Here is a 17,014-nt window from a genome sequence, read left to right as displayed (position 1 = left end):
TTTTTTCCTTTTCCCTCCACTTCGCTTCCTTTCCGTAGAACAAAAATTTGTTTAAACATTCACTTACAAACAATCGCCTTTTTCGCAACATTGCAACACCTACACGTACATGAGAGATATAAATACATTTTCTGTGACTTCCCTTTTTGCGTTTGTCTAACGTAACCTTTCGTAGATGAGACTGACAGTTTTATGTACCAGAGCGTTGGATTTGAACTCATTCCTGAAATTGCAAAGTGTATGGAAAAGCCCCTCATCCAGCATCGAATTAAAAGTATGCACGGAAACGCGCACGGGAAAAACGAAATAAAAACGAAATAAAAACGAATAAAAACGAATAAGAACGAAATAAAAACGAATAAAAACGAATAAAAACGAAATAAGCAACTCTTCGTAGAACCCTAACCTTAGCCTTAAACATGACGAATTAATTCGCGTGTCCCCCCCCCTTTGCATTCATTTTTGCTTATTTCTCATAATTTAAAAAATCCATGCCTTCTTCACAATTTTGTGAAAAAAATTACCAAAAAAAAAAAAACTTGAAATTTGTGACACTATCCAATTTCGAATATAGCAAAAATTATAAAATGTGACTGTATAAATATACGCTTGGCATTTGTTCTATTAGGGAAGGCAGTAAATGTGGGCTTGGATTATGTGTACAGTTCTAATGACGAGGTTGAAGATTTGTATGAGTTGTTACTCGAGGTTAAGGTACGGGCGCGGGGGTGCATGAATCTTGTGCAGCGTATGCATGGTGCTGCTTTCGTGTGGGCGACACGCTGACATGGGAAGCGCTGCTCATTCGGTGACCTCATGTACCCATTTGCATACGCATAATCATACGCACAGTTTTCTACGCCCATACGGATGGTTCTTCCTTTTTTTTTTTTTTTTCATTTGTAGACTAAGTATCCTCACGTAAATGCAGTATCATGCGGGGCGATTCAGTCAAATTATCAGAAGAGGCGCCTGGAGCACGTGTAATGAAATAGATTACATTTTAACAGTGCTCGTTTAGAGCCTTCATCCTTATCTTTTTTGACACTCCACTCCTGCGACAACTCTTTCTCTCTTCCTCAAGTGCATGGACTGTGCATTTTATTCTGATTTTTTACACATTATTTTCCCCTCACTTTTTCCTCTTTGCCACCGCGAAGATGTCAAAGGTTAAATTTGCAAATTTTGGCTTACTTGTGGGAAAGGGATCAGGTACAAAGGAATTTTATTTTACCAAGTGGGACGGATGGGCGCTGCAGTGTGCGTATACCTGCGTGAAATTCTCCGCTTCGTACTTTGTCTCATCCATTTTGTTTTGCCCTACTTCGTTTTGCCTTACTTCGTTTTGCCCTACTTCGTTTTGCCCTACTTCGTTTTGCCCTACTTCGTTTTGCCCTACTTCGTTTTGCCCTACTTCGTTTCGCTTTACTTCGTTTCGCTTTACTTTGCTTTATTTTTCCTCTCACCGCAGAAAGAACTGCTACAAAATATGATTGAGGGCGGACTGGAGGCCATACTCGTGAAAATAGCTGCTTACGGTAATGTCTAATGAGGGGAGAAAATAATAAAATTTTTTTGTATGCGCATACGGTACGTACTGCGTAGCATGTGCGCGAATGTCATGAAGGAGAGCGCTAAAAGAGCTAACCAAAATGGGAAATAGAAAAAGAAAAATAGGATGAAAACAAAAAAAAAAATAACAAAATGGAAAAAAATAACAAAATGGAAAAAAATAACAAAATAGAAAAAAAAATTAATGAGAGAAAAATCCGGAGAGCCATTTAAACACGGCAATCGCTCTCGAAATTATTTTACCTTGTGCATTCGTTCGCCACCGCATTTTGTCCGTTTTCACTCCTCGCCTGCGCATCTACGCTACCGCCGCGGGCGCTAACACTGACACTGCAACGTTTTCGCCTATGCACTTACGCCACTGCCGCTGACACATTTTTATTTTTTTACTTGTACACATGTTTTCACCCCCCCATCCTTGCGCACCCCTTTTTTCTTCTTTTTTCCACTGCACCCCTTCCCCCCCACCCCAAACGCACCAAGGCTTAACAAAGGAACACGTGGGAAAATCGATAAAAGAAATGTACAGCTATCTCGAAATGATGAATGACAAACATGGATTAAGTATATGTGGCGAAGGTGGGGAATATGAAACGTGCACTTTGGATTGTTCCCTTTACAAGCACAAAATTGTGATAGAGGAGTATAAAATAATTCAGCACACAAACGACCTGGTGTGCCCTGTGTTTTTATTTAAGCCTCTGAAGTGGAGGCTTGAGAAAAAGAGTCCCTAGCATTTGTCCCTACACTCCCCTCGCGTTGTGCACATATGTATTTGTGCATGTATGTATTTGTGCATATGTGTATTTGTGCATATGTGTGTTTGTGCATATGTGTATTTGTGCATGTATGTATTTATCTATTCATGCATACCCTTTGGGTCACTTCGAAAGGAGGGGAAATGCTTACCCCCCACGCGAATAGGCGCGGAGAGTTCCCTGCACACAGGCTCGACAGCCATCATTTGGCACGCGGCGCGTACCATTTGAAGGCGAACACTTACGCTTTTTCTTTTCTTCACATAGATATTTTTCCCTTTTTTTACACACCACGTTTTGTCATCCTTGTTTCCTCTTCCCCTTCCGTATTGGCTTTTTTTCTCAACTCCAATTCGTATTAAAACAATATTTTTAATTATGCATCTTTGCAAAGGTCATTTGCTAGTTATATTTAACAAAGGGGGGAGGTGATGGGAAAAAAAAAAAAAAAAAAAAAATGCAACACTTACAACTGCACACATAGCACAAGCGTATGCCTCGCGCTGGGTGTTAAAAAAAAGATTTTCTACATGGGGGGATGTCCCCACGTGAAAAAATGAAGATGGGCATACGTATGTTATCAGGTGGTTGGTACGCAAGAGGTGAGCGCGCTGACTCGCCGTACCAGTACACACATACGTACGTATATATACACGCGAAAAAAATGTAAATGCATAAGAACATTTATGGGCGACCACCTACGAACGAAGACGAAGACATGTCTACGAAGTCGTGTGCGACGTTAGCACTGCACAAATATCCATGTGACCTTCGACGCGCATCCACGGAACCGCCATGAACACATTATACATGCACAAATGGACGTACGTAGGTGGCACATGTCCCCATCTACACACACACATAGTCGCACGCATGTGTGGTGACGGAAAGGATGATGGTCAAATGCTATCCGCATGGGGCAATGCACGGTAAAAAAAAAAGAAAAGGAAAAAATTGAAAGAAAGGAACGCAGCGCGGATGAAAAGCGACGTAACTGAAAAAGCTCCACGACCAAAGCGCAACAAAATCAAAGGGAACTCCCCTGCATCCCTGCGTAGGTCAATCAAAGGGGCAATTTCTGCAAGCTGTAAATGTACAACTCTTGCGCATTCGGGGCGAGCATGTGTAGCAGCTTTCTCTTTTCCAACAGGTTACTAAACAACTGAATATAAGGCCTTATTGTGTAGATAGAATTCGCCTCGGAAATTTTGTTGATGTGTTTGTTAATGATATTTTTTATGTCGGGGAAATGCTTTAAAAAATTGCTTGAGCAGTTTCTTAGGCATTTATTTTTGATATCTGTGAGTATATATTTTGTTGTGATCTTCGAAATTATCAGTTTGTTTTTTTCATCGTCCATTTGGTTCACAGGGTTGCTAGCGTTTGCGTTTCGTAGGGGACTTCCCCCATGGGAGCAGCGCCCTCCGTCGGTTTCATCCACCTTGGAAAGTCCCTCTATCAAAATTTCTTCGCCCATTCGATCACTTAACAAATAGCCTTCTTGCATAATTGCCCTTTTCATATCTGCGCCCTTTCTATGATGGTGCGTACCGTCCACATAAAACTGCGCTGCGTAGTTATTGGTACATTCGAAACTGCCACTGGTACATTCGAAACTGCCACTGGTACATTCGAAACTGCCAGTGGTACGTTCCAAATCGCCACTGCATCCATACTGACCGGTGTCCTCGAGGGGGTCGTTGATGGAAGCGCATTTTTCCTCTAACGTGTCTCGGCCGTCACCTCGGCAGCAGTTGCCGTGGTTGCCGCTGCAGTTGCTACTTTGGTTGCTGCTGTGGTTACTCCCATTGTTACTCCCATTATTACTACTGCTGCTATTCCTACCGCCACTGCTCGCTGGGAAGAAGTGCCTGCCCTGCGCGGCCATGCGGTTGAGTAGGACGCCACCGTCATCCACGCCGCTGCCACCCACGCATCTGCCATTCACGCTGCTCCTACTGTTATTCCCACCACCACCAGTGGGCCCTTCCCTGTTTATATATGGGTTCATAGCATCCTTCACTTTGTGGTTATTACGCAGGACACTGCTGACGTCCACTCCGCCGCCTTGATTGTTACTAATGGTGCTGCGAAACTGGATAGTGCCACCGCTCAGGAATTTCTCACTGCTCGCGAACGTTGGTGCCCCCTCGCGACTGAAATTATTTTCGGTCATCTGGGCACTCCCCTTAAAATAGGGTCTTTCCTCCTTTACGTGCCGATCAGCACAACTCTTATCGCAGTTGGTGTTACTTGAACCACTACCATTTTGCAAACCCTCACAACTGAGTAAATTATTACCGTCTTTCACGTTAGCGTAGTTTTGTACCATGGGAGTTGACGCATCCAATCGAGGGGAATCACTGAGAAACCCATTATGCTTGCCATCAATTGGGGGTTCATCATTTTTCGAGAAAGGGCTAGTACCATCATTAGCATACTCACCGGGAGTTATTATCCCTCCGTACGTAGTCCCCGAGTTGGTAAAAGGAGCACTCGTCTTATGCGTACCCCCATCAGTAGCACCCCCGCTAGTAGCACCCCCGCCAGTAGCACCCCCGCCAGTAGCACCCCCGCCAGTAGCAGCATCATCACTGCTTCTACGTAGAAACAAATTGTGGGTGTTCTGATCTTGCGCAGGTTCCTTGTTGGCAAAATTTTCACTATTCGAAAATGAGCTTTTCCCCGAAGAGGCAGCATCCTTAACCTGTCCATAGTAGAAGTAATTCGAACCTTCTTTGTTGACTTCTCGTTGGTTCCTCTCTAGCTGTGCATGCAGATTCTTGTTAATAACGTGTATGTAAAATTGGCTATTAATTAGGCTACAGTAAAAGTTATTATTTTTTACTCGATCATTGCTTAGTTGATTGTTAATGAGTTTATTATACAATTTATTATTTATGAGTTTATTGTAAAGCTGTGTGTTTATTAGGTAGTCTTTTTTCCTACTTGATTCCTCCACCTTTTCTTTCTTCCCTTGTTCTGTGTGCATCGCATTGTTTTTGCTTTGCTGACTCGTTTTGCTGCTACTTATGCTTTGGCGCTGTTCCTCCTCCTGGGGATTTTGTGCACTCGCACGTGCATTGGAGTTAGCGTTCGCACTGCCGTTCGGAGAGCCATTCAGACTACCGTTCAGACTACCGTTCAGGCTACCGTTCAGACTACCGTTCAGGCTACCGTTCAGGCTACCGTTCAGACAGCCGTTCACACTGCCATTCACACTGCCGTTCACACTTCCGCTCAAATAGCCATTCGAGATGCTGTTCACATTTCCGCTAACGCCACCGCCAGAACCCTTCGTTGCTTGGCTCCCTTGTTGCTTCAAAAAATGGGGCACGCATATTTTGCCGCTATTACTATATGCATCCCTTGCTTCACCCTTAACTGTGCAATTGGCGGCCAGTTCTTTCTCCCTCAGCATTTGTTCCTGGTCCTTCGAGCCTTCCACTTTCTGTGGATAAATTACGCCCTGATCGCTCTGCTCTGGGGGGGAGCACCCTCGGTTCCGCGGTTCCGCGCTGTGCAGGTGTTGGATCTGGCCGCTGCTCTGTGAGGCAATACTGGGATGGCCACTGCTAAGGGGACCACCACTCAGGGGAGGACTACTTTGATGACCGATATTTTGGGAAACCTTAATCGGATTAGCCCTATCTAGCAGGCCGTTACCTGGATCGCCTTTCTGGGTACCAACTCCCTGCGTGTCTGATTCTGCACTCTCATTTTTGGGGAGCTCCCTAGGGAAATCCACCTCTTGGGAATGCTTTCCTCTCCCCTTGCGTTTCTTTCTGATCGAATGGCTTTTCTCACTGGGTTTCTTATCACATAGTATTCCCGTAAGCTGTACAACTTCTCCAGAAGCATGATTCTCGCCGCCATAACTTTCGCTCCCTTTGGATTGGCTCTCAGGTTGGGCCCCGGACTGCGTATCCTCCTTGTAACCGAACACCAGATCCGTGGAAATATACTTGGTGTTCTGCTTTCGACATTTAATGGCTAGCAACCTGGCATTATGAAAGCCGTACTTTTTTACAGAGAAATATTTGTGTATCGTTTTACAATTTGATCTCCAATGGGACACCCACAGTTTTTGTTTTTTGTCATAACTCACACCTGTGATTTTGGGCAAATGCTTCAGCTTCTCGTGCAGTTCCTCCTCCTCCCGTTCGTGCTCATCTGCTTTGCCCTTTTTCTGCACTCCGTTGGAGGTACTGGAAGGGGTGGTGGCGTTCGACGTGACATTCGAGGCGATGATCGCAGTGGTACTGGCAGCGCTATTCCTCGCGACTCTGGAAACAGCCCTCCTGCTGCCTGCGCTCCGCCTCTCCTTCTGCACCCTCCTATTTACACTATTCCCCTTTGAAGACGCCCCAGTACCTGTTGTCTTCTCATCATTTCCAGTGCAACTACTAACTGCATGGCTGAAATTGTTGACAGCTACATTGTGCATATGTCCCTTCCCCATCTCACACGTAGGTTCATTCTCCCCATAAAATGGGTTCATATTACTCCTTCTTACATCTGCATTTATCAGAGAACTGGCTAGTCTATTCACCTCCGTATTGTTTACCTTACAGTTGCCTTTGCCTTGACCGCTAAATAATTTTACAACATTATCATTTACGGGATTAACGCTCTGAAAATTTCTATCACTCTCTTGGAAGGCACTCATGACGATCCCGTTTGTGCATTTGGCGCTTTCCGAATGGATACTTGCATTGGAGATCTTAAACGTGGTCATGCGTTGTGCGTTTTCGGGGCATCCAAAAGGTGTTGCAGTTCCACCCATTTCTTTGTTAATCATGATAGCACTATTGCATTGGTTCATACTCCTCATGTGTTCTGCATCTGTTGCTTCCTTCGGAATGCTGTTTGTGATAAAATCTTTAATCTGAGTTTCGCAACCCTGGGCTATGTCCTTGCGGGCATTCCTTTTGGCGCAGCAGGGGCCATTCACCATGCTAGCGCTGCTGAAGTTGTTAGCGCTGCTGAAGTCGTTCGCGCTGTTGAAGTCGTTAGCGCTGCTGAAGTTGTTAGCACTGTTGACGTTGTTAACGCTGCTAACGCTGTTAACGCTACTGATGTCGTTGACATTGCCAACACCGTTAACAACGTTCATATTGCCAACACTGCTAACTCCGTTCATATTGCCAACACCGCTAACTCCTTTCATATTGCCAACACTGCTAACGCTACTCATGTCACCCACGTTCCTGACACCCCTCACTCTAGCCACACACCCAGCACCGTTAACGCCATTCACAGTAAACCCTTTGGAGTTATCTCCCGTGTTACTTGCACGCCTCTCCGTGGTTGCACAATTGGATGCAAGCGAACTGTAACCTCCTTGGAAGGAACTCAACTTTGCAGAAAGGTTCCCTTCCTTTGTGTGAACCACAGCATTATGATTATCACTGTTGGGGTTATTGCTCCTCACACCTACATGCACAGGGTTACAAATAGTATCGCCTAATTTATTGCTTCCGTTGGACGTGCCCTGTATGCTAGATGCGTTAGATGGGCACACGATAACATTTGTTCCGTCAGCGCAATTTACGGACCGATTGTTAATAATAATGTAGTTGCTACATTCGTGCGGAACATTGGGGACACTAAACATACTGACTTCGCCAGCACTGTTACCATCGCTGCTGCTAATTAACCTCTCACGGTGTGTAAGGAAGCCGATATTACAAACCCCCTTGTTGGCGTACGTGCTAATATTACCTGCGTTTTTTCCGTTGTTACTGCAGTCGCACCTAAGATCACACTGCACAACAACGTCGTTTTGTGTTCGCTTTTTTTTTTCTTCCTTCCTGTTGCTATTGTTCATAACAGAGTCACTACTATTACGGTTACTGTTACTGTTACTGTTACTATTACTATTACCATTACCATTACTGTTACTGTTACTATTACCATTACTGTTACTATTACCATTACTGCTACTATTACTGTTACTGTTACTGTTACCATAACGGAACATGCCTCCTGCATCTGAGGGCCCTCCCCCACAAGCAAACAACTCACTAGCAACGCAATTTATGTAACCCCGACCATCTTTGATTACATTCCTTTTATTGTCAAACTCTCCTTGTACTGTAACGTCCATCATATGTGGGCTTGAATCTCCATTTACGGTACCATAATCGATTGGGAATTCTCCGGAGGTACCTGTCCTAGGGAACGCACTCACTTGGCTTGAAATGCCATTCATGTAGGCACATTCGTCTGATACGCCGCTCGGTCCTCCTTCCTGTAGATGTCCAGGGTGCAGCTGCTGGTGCTGCTGGTGCTGCTCCTCCTGCTCCTCCTGTGGCTGCCCACTACTATTGCTGCTACCAACAGTGCTAGTGCTGCTACTGCTAACGACTTTGCAATTCCCATAACTCGCTTTTTCCCCATGTGCTCTACTTGCATAGAGGAAGCAATTCTCAAAATTTTTTTTCTCTAAATTTTCACACTCAAGAGTAAAACTCTCATGATATTTTTCCTCACCCCTACTACTATGCTTGTCAATGGTAATTTTCTTGAGGCTATTTTTTTTATTACTATCGTGCCCCTCGTGTAATATAGTGCTGCTCAACGGATAGGTGGAATTTTTTTTTTTTTCCCCTTCATTTGGCTTGCTGCACTAAGTTGTGTTAGCTCGTTTATCATAGCGCTCCTACCACTGCCATTTGTTTTGTTACTCACAAAATGTGGCGCACCTTTGGAAGCAAACAAAATATCTAATATTTTTTTTTTTCCAGTTCGTTGGCTAACTGTGGTTCGAGCAACTTCCGGGGGATATAGGACCCGCGCGACGTCAGCGATGTGAGCGAAGTCCGCGACGTGAGCCAACCGCACAAGTTTTTCATTTCATGCGATCCTTGCACCTCATGAAGCGAGCAACACATTTCGTGCCTTTTACTCTTTTTATAATTTAAACTAACGCATGTATCACCCGGTATGTGGTCCCAACTCTTCTCCATCGACATCCCCGTGAATTTCTTCTTCGGACTAGCCAATTCGTCATTTCGCATTTTCGGCTGACTCTTTATTACCCTACTTTCACACTGATCACCGTGCATCTGTGCTGTAGGATAGAGTGTATCCACCGCTACATTCTCGCTATGACTTGTTACACCTTTCCCCTTACCATTTCCTTGACACATTTCTGTGTGTTTGTTGGTTGTTCCCAGTTCTTCCTTCGGGGGACGCCCATCAAAGTTACCCATACTGGAGTAGTTCCGACTAGCTGGCCTCCTCAATGGCTGTCTCTGTTTAGTCGAATTGGCTACCCCTATCGCACACTTTTTTTCCTGACCTTCCCCTTGGACGCGCCTTGATAGGCTACTTTTGCATGCACCTTTCGTGTTATAATTGGTGCTCATATTGATGAGTTCGTTCCACTGGTTGGTATTGACGTGGTTTCCGCTAACTTGATTTCCGCTAACTTGGTTTCCGCTAACTTGGTTTCCGCTATCTTGGTTTCCGCTGACTTGGCTACTCGCGCAACTCGGCTGGGAGATGCGGGTTGCTTTCCCGCACTGCCTGTTGACGCGGTTGGCCTCACCACTAACACTAACACTGGTACTGTTCACGTGCATTTCACCGAAAGGACCGTCTAAATTAAAATTTAAACTCATTGGTTTATTAACCGTACATGCACTAGCCATATGAATGTTATTTGCCTGGTTGGGTGGTTCGTCCCTCACCTGATCGATGCCTATACTCCTCCTATTAGTATCGATAGCCAAATGACATGATTTACTTGCGCTCCCATTCTTCTCGACTTGGTTAAGAGGACTGGGTTCTATGCAGCTGCAAAGCATATCACTGTCCTGTTTATCGTACATATTTGGAATCGAAATTTGTTTACTTTGACAGTCTTGACTGAGACGATATGTGTTGGCTAGCTGTGGAGAAATTTTACTATGACTGTCATCCCGGTTGCAAATACATTCCTTTAAACTAATGTGTTGATTATCACTTTGACCCTTCTTTCCGTCCACATGCTGACGCTCAGGTTTAATGACATTGTTGTGAGTGCCTACACATGGACGCTCTTGCACATCGGAGTGAGTGTCCCTTGTCATGATGTCATTTCCATCTGCTTGTTCAAATTCTATTTGGTCCCAAAGTGCCGTTTTCCCTGAGGTAGGCACCTTAGTACACTTCATCAAAAATGGGGCGCCCTTCATTTTGGCCTCATTTTTTGCCTTTCCATGTTCATATGCGGCATTCGAATCTACGTAGTTGTTATCAAATTGGGTGAAGCAGCAGGGGGACTTACTCGAGTTGTCATTAAAAGGACTGGCTCGCGCTGCAGTGAGGATCCCTGTGCCTCCGCTGCCATTGCTTCTATCGCCGCAGCCATTGCTTCTATCGCCGCTGCCATTGCTTCTATCGCCGCAGCCATTGCTTCTATCGCCGCTGCCATTGCTTCTATCGCCGCAGCCATTGCTTCTATCGCTGCAGCCATTGCTTCTATCACCGCAGCACCTGTTGATATCCGAAATGGGCACATCGTTTGGGGAGTTCACTTCTTCGCTACGAAAAAGTTTATACCTCTCAGGAATTTGCCACGTTTTACTGCTATCGGGTGAGTTCCTATGGGAAAAATCGTTTTCCTCATTCACCATTCCATACATGTTACTCAGGTGAAACTTCCCCCCGTTGTCATTCCCGCTCGTGCGATTTACATTTTGAAAATTGGCATTCATATGGTGATCTCCCAGATTAGTGGCTATGCCCATTGGCTCCATCTTCTTACCCTCCCCTCCGCAAACCATGCCTTTACTCTCATTCAACACGCACTGATTTATTATACTCACACTCTCCATGAAATTATTGTTAATGATATTATTGTTAATTATGTTGTTGCTAATTATATTATTGCTAATTATGTTGTTGATTATGTTATTGTTAATTATGTTATTATATATTATATTGCTTTTGAGTAAATCCTTCATTTCGTTGCATCCATACTTTGTGGAAGAAGAATTACCTGACTCGTTCAGGCGATTTAGTGCAGAAGACAGTTCATTCTTCACACTGGAACTACTTTTACAAGAGAGTAAATCCACATTTTGAATAATGTTATTCTGGTGTGCATCATAATCAGCATTGTCTACCAAGTAGGAATTATTTCTAGTCATTCCATCATCGCAATGGTTCCTTTCTTTTGTGTTATTCTTTCCATAACTGAGCTTACTACTCGATTTGTTTCCGTCATAGCAGAGCGAACTATATTCATCCGAGCTGTCCTTCTCTTCCTTACAGTACATTTGTCCCGTTTGGTACACTCCATTTTCTGTTGTATTTCTCCCATTTGTGGGCACACCAAAGGGGTAGTTCGAAGCATTTTCAAATGTCTTGTTAAGTAGACAATTTTGGGGAAAAATATTATCGTGAATCTCTTTACTGCCATAACTTTTGACGTCATGGAACATCAGGTGGCTCCCCTCCTCGTTCGCACTAATGCGATAGTTGCGATTATCCTGTGTAAATCCATTTGGAGGGTTATCTCCACATGTAGGACTTTCATCTATTGCATGATTGATAAAAGGGGTCATGCCACAGCTGCTAGCTCCACGGATAGTATAATTTGTGCGGCTACTATCCGTTGCGGCATTCACCATGTTGACATTTTTTTTTTTCCTACACTGTGTAAAATGATCCACTTGGTTGGTGTATGTATCTTTATACGCGCCGCACTTTGCAAAAGCGGCACCCTTCTCAGATTCGTTCACTTCACTGATCCCATAGGTCATCCTTTTTTGAGAATGCACATATGGACGCTTGTTTCGGTTTGCCTCCGCTTTGTTGTGCACCTGGTTGTGGTAAATCTCGCCAGGTGTGTCCTGCATGTGGTTCGCATTGGGGCAGTGAAGCCCGTTAGGGGCATTTTGCCCGTTGGGAGCATTGGGCCCGTTGGGAGCACTGGGCCTGTTGGGAGCACTGGGCCTGTTGGAAGCACTGGGCCTGTTGGAAGCACTTGACCCGTTACGACCACTTGAACCACCTGGCCCATTTGACCCCCTTGACCCGTTTGACCCGTTTGGCCCATTTGGCCCATTTGGCCCGTTTCGTACACTGCCGCTGCGCAATATGTTGCAGATGTTACTATACATTTGCACGTTTTTATCGCCGCAGTGTTGGTAATTATTCTTCACGATGTGCTCATTGTACCTTTTATTCGCTTCTTCATTTTGCGTGCTAACCAACTTTTTGTGTTTTATGGATACCTGGCAGTTGACGTTTATGTTTCCGTAATTGTATGGTGTGTTCATACTGTCCACTGCCGCACTTTGCGTAGAACACCGCTAGGGGCGAAAAAAATTAGCGCGCATGGGGATATGTGCGCTTGTGCGTGCATATGAAGGTCCGCACGCACGTAGGTGTACGGGTGGCCCTCGTATCTTCGCGTGCATGCACACATATATGGCTGCCTGTGGTGAGGCGAGCCCTGGAGTGCTTTGAAGGGGGCTTTTAATTTAAAAAAAAAAGCCGAGTAGAAGGGGGGGCAAAAAAATCGCAAAAAATGGCAAAAAAAATTGGCCCTATTTTGGCACTGTTTCGGCGAATTATCACCAAATTGTGAGCAAACTATACCAGCATCACGTCAGCGAAAAACGCGAAAAACGCGAAAAACGCGAAAAAGGATTCCCCTTCCCCCGTTCCACGTCCCCTTCTCAAAGTAACAAGCCAAGTCATTCACAATGTCAACTCAACTTCTTTTTACCGCTAATATTTTGCGAACACATCACTGGTTAGCATATGGTAAAAAAAAGGGGTGTGTAAAGGGCATTCTGCGTACCCATTAGGCGCCAAAAGAAAAGAAAAAAAAAAAAGCATAAAGGCAGGGAATGCAAAAAAAAAAAAAAAAGAATGATCAAAGTGAAGCAAATATAATCAAAACGAATCAGAATAAAACAAAACGAATTAGCATTAAACAAAACGAATTAGCAGTGAGCAAAACGAATTAGAATGAAACAAAAAAATGAATCACTTTTGTTGGGATCGAATTGTATGCTATAAAAAAAAATATAAAAAAAAAAATAAATAAAATAATAGTAATAATAACCAATTACAATAATGTAGAATAGGGGTGTAGGCGAGGGGACTAAGAGTACATTAATAACTCTGCCCAATGAACCCAAACGAAATGACTAACGTAAAAATGGGGAAGGAAATGCCTATGTGTATGGACGAATAGGTTTACATCCGGGCATGTACACACACACACATACACACACACGCGCATTAAAGAAATGGCACAAGTTGCAAAATTCATTTAACACATACTTATATACGTGCAATGTTACCAAGTAGATGGCCCCTTATTTTTTTTTTTTTGCACTTCTTTTCATTATCCAAAAAAAAAGGAATGCATACACATATATGCTGGTGAGTATGATCATATATGCGTAAAAAGGCTCTCCTATCCTTATGTACATGCACGGGGTTGCTTACACAATGTGCTCGTCCCAAGGGAGGAAAACGAACTATGTCTACGCTGATTCTATAACGATAATTTTTGTGAATCTACCAAATGGGGGGGGGAAGGAGCAAAACAAAGAGTGACAAAGCGTCGAGAAGGGGAAAAAAATATGCATCCTTCAGCTATCATTTTTTTTTTTTTTTTTTTTTTAGCCGTGTTCCTTCTTTTCAATATCTCCTTTCGTATTCCCCTTCATAAAATATTAAACATTAGCCACATGGAGTCGTCCCGGCAAAGAAAAAGTAGTAAGATGCTTAAAAATAAATTCATATATATTTTTTTCACGAAACAAAAAATTGCTGTGCACGTATGGGGGAAATTGGGATAATAGGCATACATAGGGGCGGGGGTAACAGAAAAGCAGAAGTGAGGATGACACGAAAATGATAATAAAATAAACTCAAGAGAAAAAAAAAAAAAAAAAAAAAAAAAGGAATAAATGTCGCATCACTGTGGAAAAACAAAAAAATGTATTAATAACACGGTATGTTAATATAGCAGGTAATGTACATGTAGGAAGGGGGGTAGGAAAGCACATCACAGTAATGGGCACATGAAGTATGCTGCGATGTTAATATTATCAGCATGGCTACACATCGTGCATAGTCATACCAAACCATCAGCACATACGTTGATACAGCCATGGGAACATGTTCGTTTACATGTGTGTGTTTGCAAACTTAGAGTAGCACTGTAAAACAAATTGCAGTTATCTAATAATGCTCCTCTCATACATGTGATGGAGGGCGCGAAAAAAAAAAAAAAAGGGAAGTATACTGGTATTTCCCACCAAAATGATAGGGTACCAACTGTGAATAGTCATTCGCTTAGGAAAAACCCTAACACAATTTAAATGGCGTGCACTTTGTGAAAATTGTTTCTTTTTCTATTCAAGGGGTACTATGCCTTTTCAGGAAGGTATCCCTTTGGTGCAGTGTTACGTTTGTACTTATCCTGACATGTGCTATGCGCCTTTGCGCCTTTCTTCACATGCGTGTGGATGTTTAAGCATGCATACGTTTGGTGAACACGCGCTGGGGCACACGTGTAATATATGCGCGGATAACTGCAACTTAGACTTAAAAAAAAAAAACGAGGAGAATTACGAACGCTTCGGAGAGATGCAAAATGTGAAAAGCGAATAGCGAATAGCGAATAGCGAAAAGCAAAGAGTTAAATGCGAAGTGTTAAATGCAAAGCGCAAAAAAAAAAAAAACGCACCGTAAACGTACGTAATCAACCAATCGTACACACACTGTTAAAAAAGCGAAGAGTGTTTTTTTTTTTTTCTTAAATTTTGCGTACAAAAAGTGATAAAGGCGCATGCGCGGATAAATGCAAGGGCAAAAATAAGCACAGTTATAAATTTTTTAAAACGGCTAAATGTATTTTTCATGTCTATGGCTTTATGCTCAGGTTTTTTCTTCGCCATTTCGGTTAGTCTCTCCTTAGTCAATGGCTTCATTTCTCTTTTTCTTTTTTTTTTTTTTTTTTTTTTGCCTCTCTTTACATAGTTTACATGTAGCAGTTACATTTTCCTGCCACTAACCGCTTTGCATTTAAAAATTCACAAACGGGGAAGTGCAACTGGCAGACCGATTTCTCGGACGCTTTCGCGAGGGCGTAAATTGATGAGGCGGTGAAATGGGAATAATACACTTGGCAATTTTGTGCTTCTTTGTTCCATAAGTTTGGCCAATCCTTGGGGAGTAGCTCGCGAAAGAGGGGGGGCCCCCTACGCATATATACATATATATATATATATACATAAACACGTGTGTGTAGGCTCCCCGCATGTACGTGTAGGATCGTTAACTCGGGTTGCGTGCACCTAAAGATACCCGCAAATGCACGTCGCGCAACTGAATTTTGTTCCTTTGAAGGGGGCGAAACTCCCGACTTGCAAGTAAAAGGAACAAAATGTGAAAAATAAATTTAAGCAAAAAAAAAAAAAGTACAACAATATTTCGCAAAATGGGGGAGAGCTTTACGGAGAAGTTTATCCTCCCGTTCGCATGAACTAAAAGAAAAAAAAAAAAAGTAAAGGAGGTGGCCAAATGGTTGTTATTTTTTTTTTATATGGCATGCCTATTAGCCCCAACAGATAAAGCGGCAGATTATTTCTCCACCGAGGGAACAAAAATGAATAAAAAGTTGTGGCAACTTTTTCTCCCCCTTCCTTTTAATAAGTTTTGGAATAAACGTTCACACGCTATTTTGAGACGGCATTACAAAGGGACATTTTGCACAAAAATGTTTACGCGTGTTTCGGGAGGGAGTCTTTCCCGATGCAGAGACACCCCGCCATATGCATGCGTTCGTCACAGCCAAATTTAGCAATCAGCGAAACAGAAAAATATTAAATGACGAAGAAAAACATACCAGCGTGGATAACGACATGCTAATTTGTTCCCTATCCCTTCAGAAAAAATAAGCTGTGTACAACCTACATAGATGTTTGGTCATACACCTATCTACCTTTTGTAAAACTGCCCCTTCTGCGCAACTGGTGTGTTTTCCTTACAAAAAAAACGATCAATCGAAAACGGAAAGAAAAAAAATTTTCAGTGAGGAAAACCGTCTCATCGTCAAGGCGAATTCGGTTACGTATCAACCGTTGCGCGTAAAAAACGTGGACACATGTGTGCAATTTTACACACCGTTCGCACTCCTCGCAATGGCTAAATTTTGCGGTGAGGGGTTGTTTACTTGTTCGATTAATTTCCGCGTTGTCTATTTTTTTTTTTTTTTCCACCCAGTGAGCCCTTTTTCAGGTGAAGTTGCCACTGCAATTTGCATCTCCTTCTCTGCACACATGTTTTATCAATAAGGGAATTATAGCTTGAAACAATGGGACGACCATTATTCCATTTGATTGGCTATTTGTTAGCATCGATATTGTAATGCATCGATGTCGGATTCACCCATTTGGCTTTCCCCAAAGATGATGCTTTTTTGACGAGTCAAACACAATGGCTAAAGAGAAGCCAGCAGTGGTGTTTGCGAAAAGGGAGCTGTATTCCTCTCCACATAAAAAAGGTAGGCTAATCATTTTATGTTCCTTTCACGAGATTGAGTGTGCCTTTTTGCTCGCTTCCTTCATTCGGGGGAAACGCTGCTGCTCAAAAATGCTACACTGTGTATAAGCGGAGAAAACAACCAGGGATGCGTCATTTTGGAAACATACACATATATACCC

At 43.2% G+C, this 17,014-nt stretch overlaps 2 protein-coding genes across 2 annotated transcripts in view; one reads left to right on the top strand and one right to left on the bottom strand.

Moving 5' to 3' along the window:
• Positions 1 to 1,616, top strand: part of PCYB_144820 (ATP-binding protein) — a gene marked incomplete at its 5' end in the record, with an annotated part of 2,591 nt that extends 975 nt beyond the window's left edge. The window contains 5 exons of the mRNA XM_004224953.1: positions 176 to 274; positions 629 to 714; positions 907 to 983; positions 1,161 to 1,212; positions 1,472 to 1,616. Of these exons, the coding sequence (XP_004225001.1) occupies positions 176 to 274; positions 629 to 714; positions 907 to 983; positions 1,161 to 1,212; positions 1,472 to 1,549 (392 nt within the window). The 3' untranslated portion in view covers positions 1,550 to 1,616. The remainder of the gene's footprint in view (positions 1 to 175; positions 275 to 628; positions 715 to 906; positions 984 to 1,160; positions 1,213 to 1,471) is intronic.
• Positions 1,617 to 3,393: 1,777 nt separating this feature from the next.
• PCYB_144810 (transcription factor with AP2 domain(s)) lies at positions 3,394 to 12,604 on the bottom strand (the record flags this gene model as incomplete). The annotated part of the gene is made up of 2 exons (XM_004224952.1): positions 3,394 to 8,905; positions 9,093 to 12,604. 2 exons carry the CDS (start codon positions 12,602 to 12,604, stop codon positions 3,394 to 3,396), a joined length of 9,024 nt encoding a protein of 3,007 aa, XP_004225000.1.
• Between the last annotated feature and the right edge of the window lie 4,410 nt (positions 12,605 to 17,014).

The sequence above is a fragment of the Plasmodium cynomolgi genome, chromosome 14, assembly GCF_000321355.1.
Source record: "Plasmodium cynomolgi strain B DNA, chromosome 14, whole genome shotgun sequence".
NCBI lineage: Eukaryota > Apicomplexa > Aconoidasida > Haemosporida > Plasmodiidae > Plasmodium > Plasmodium cynomolgi.
The sequence above is the reverse complement of the archived record's forward strand: the minus strand, read 5'-3'. Positions and strand labels throughout refer to the sequence as shown.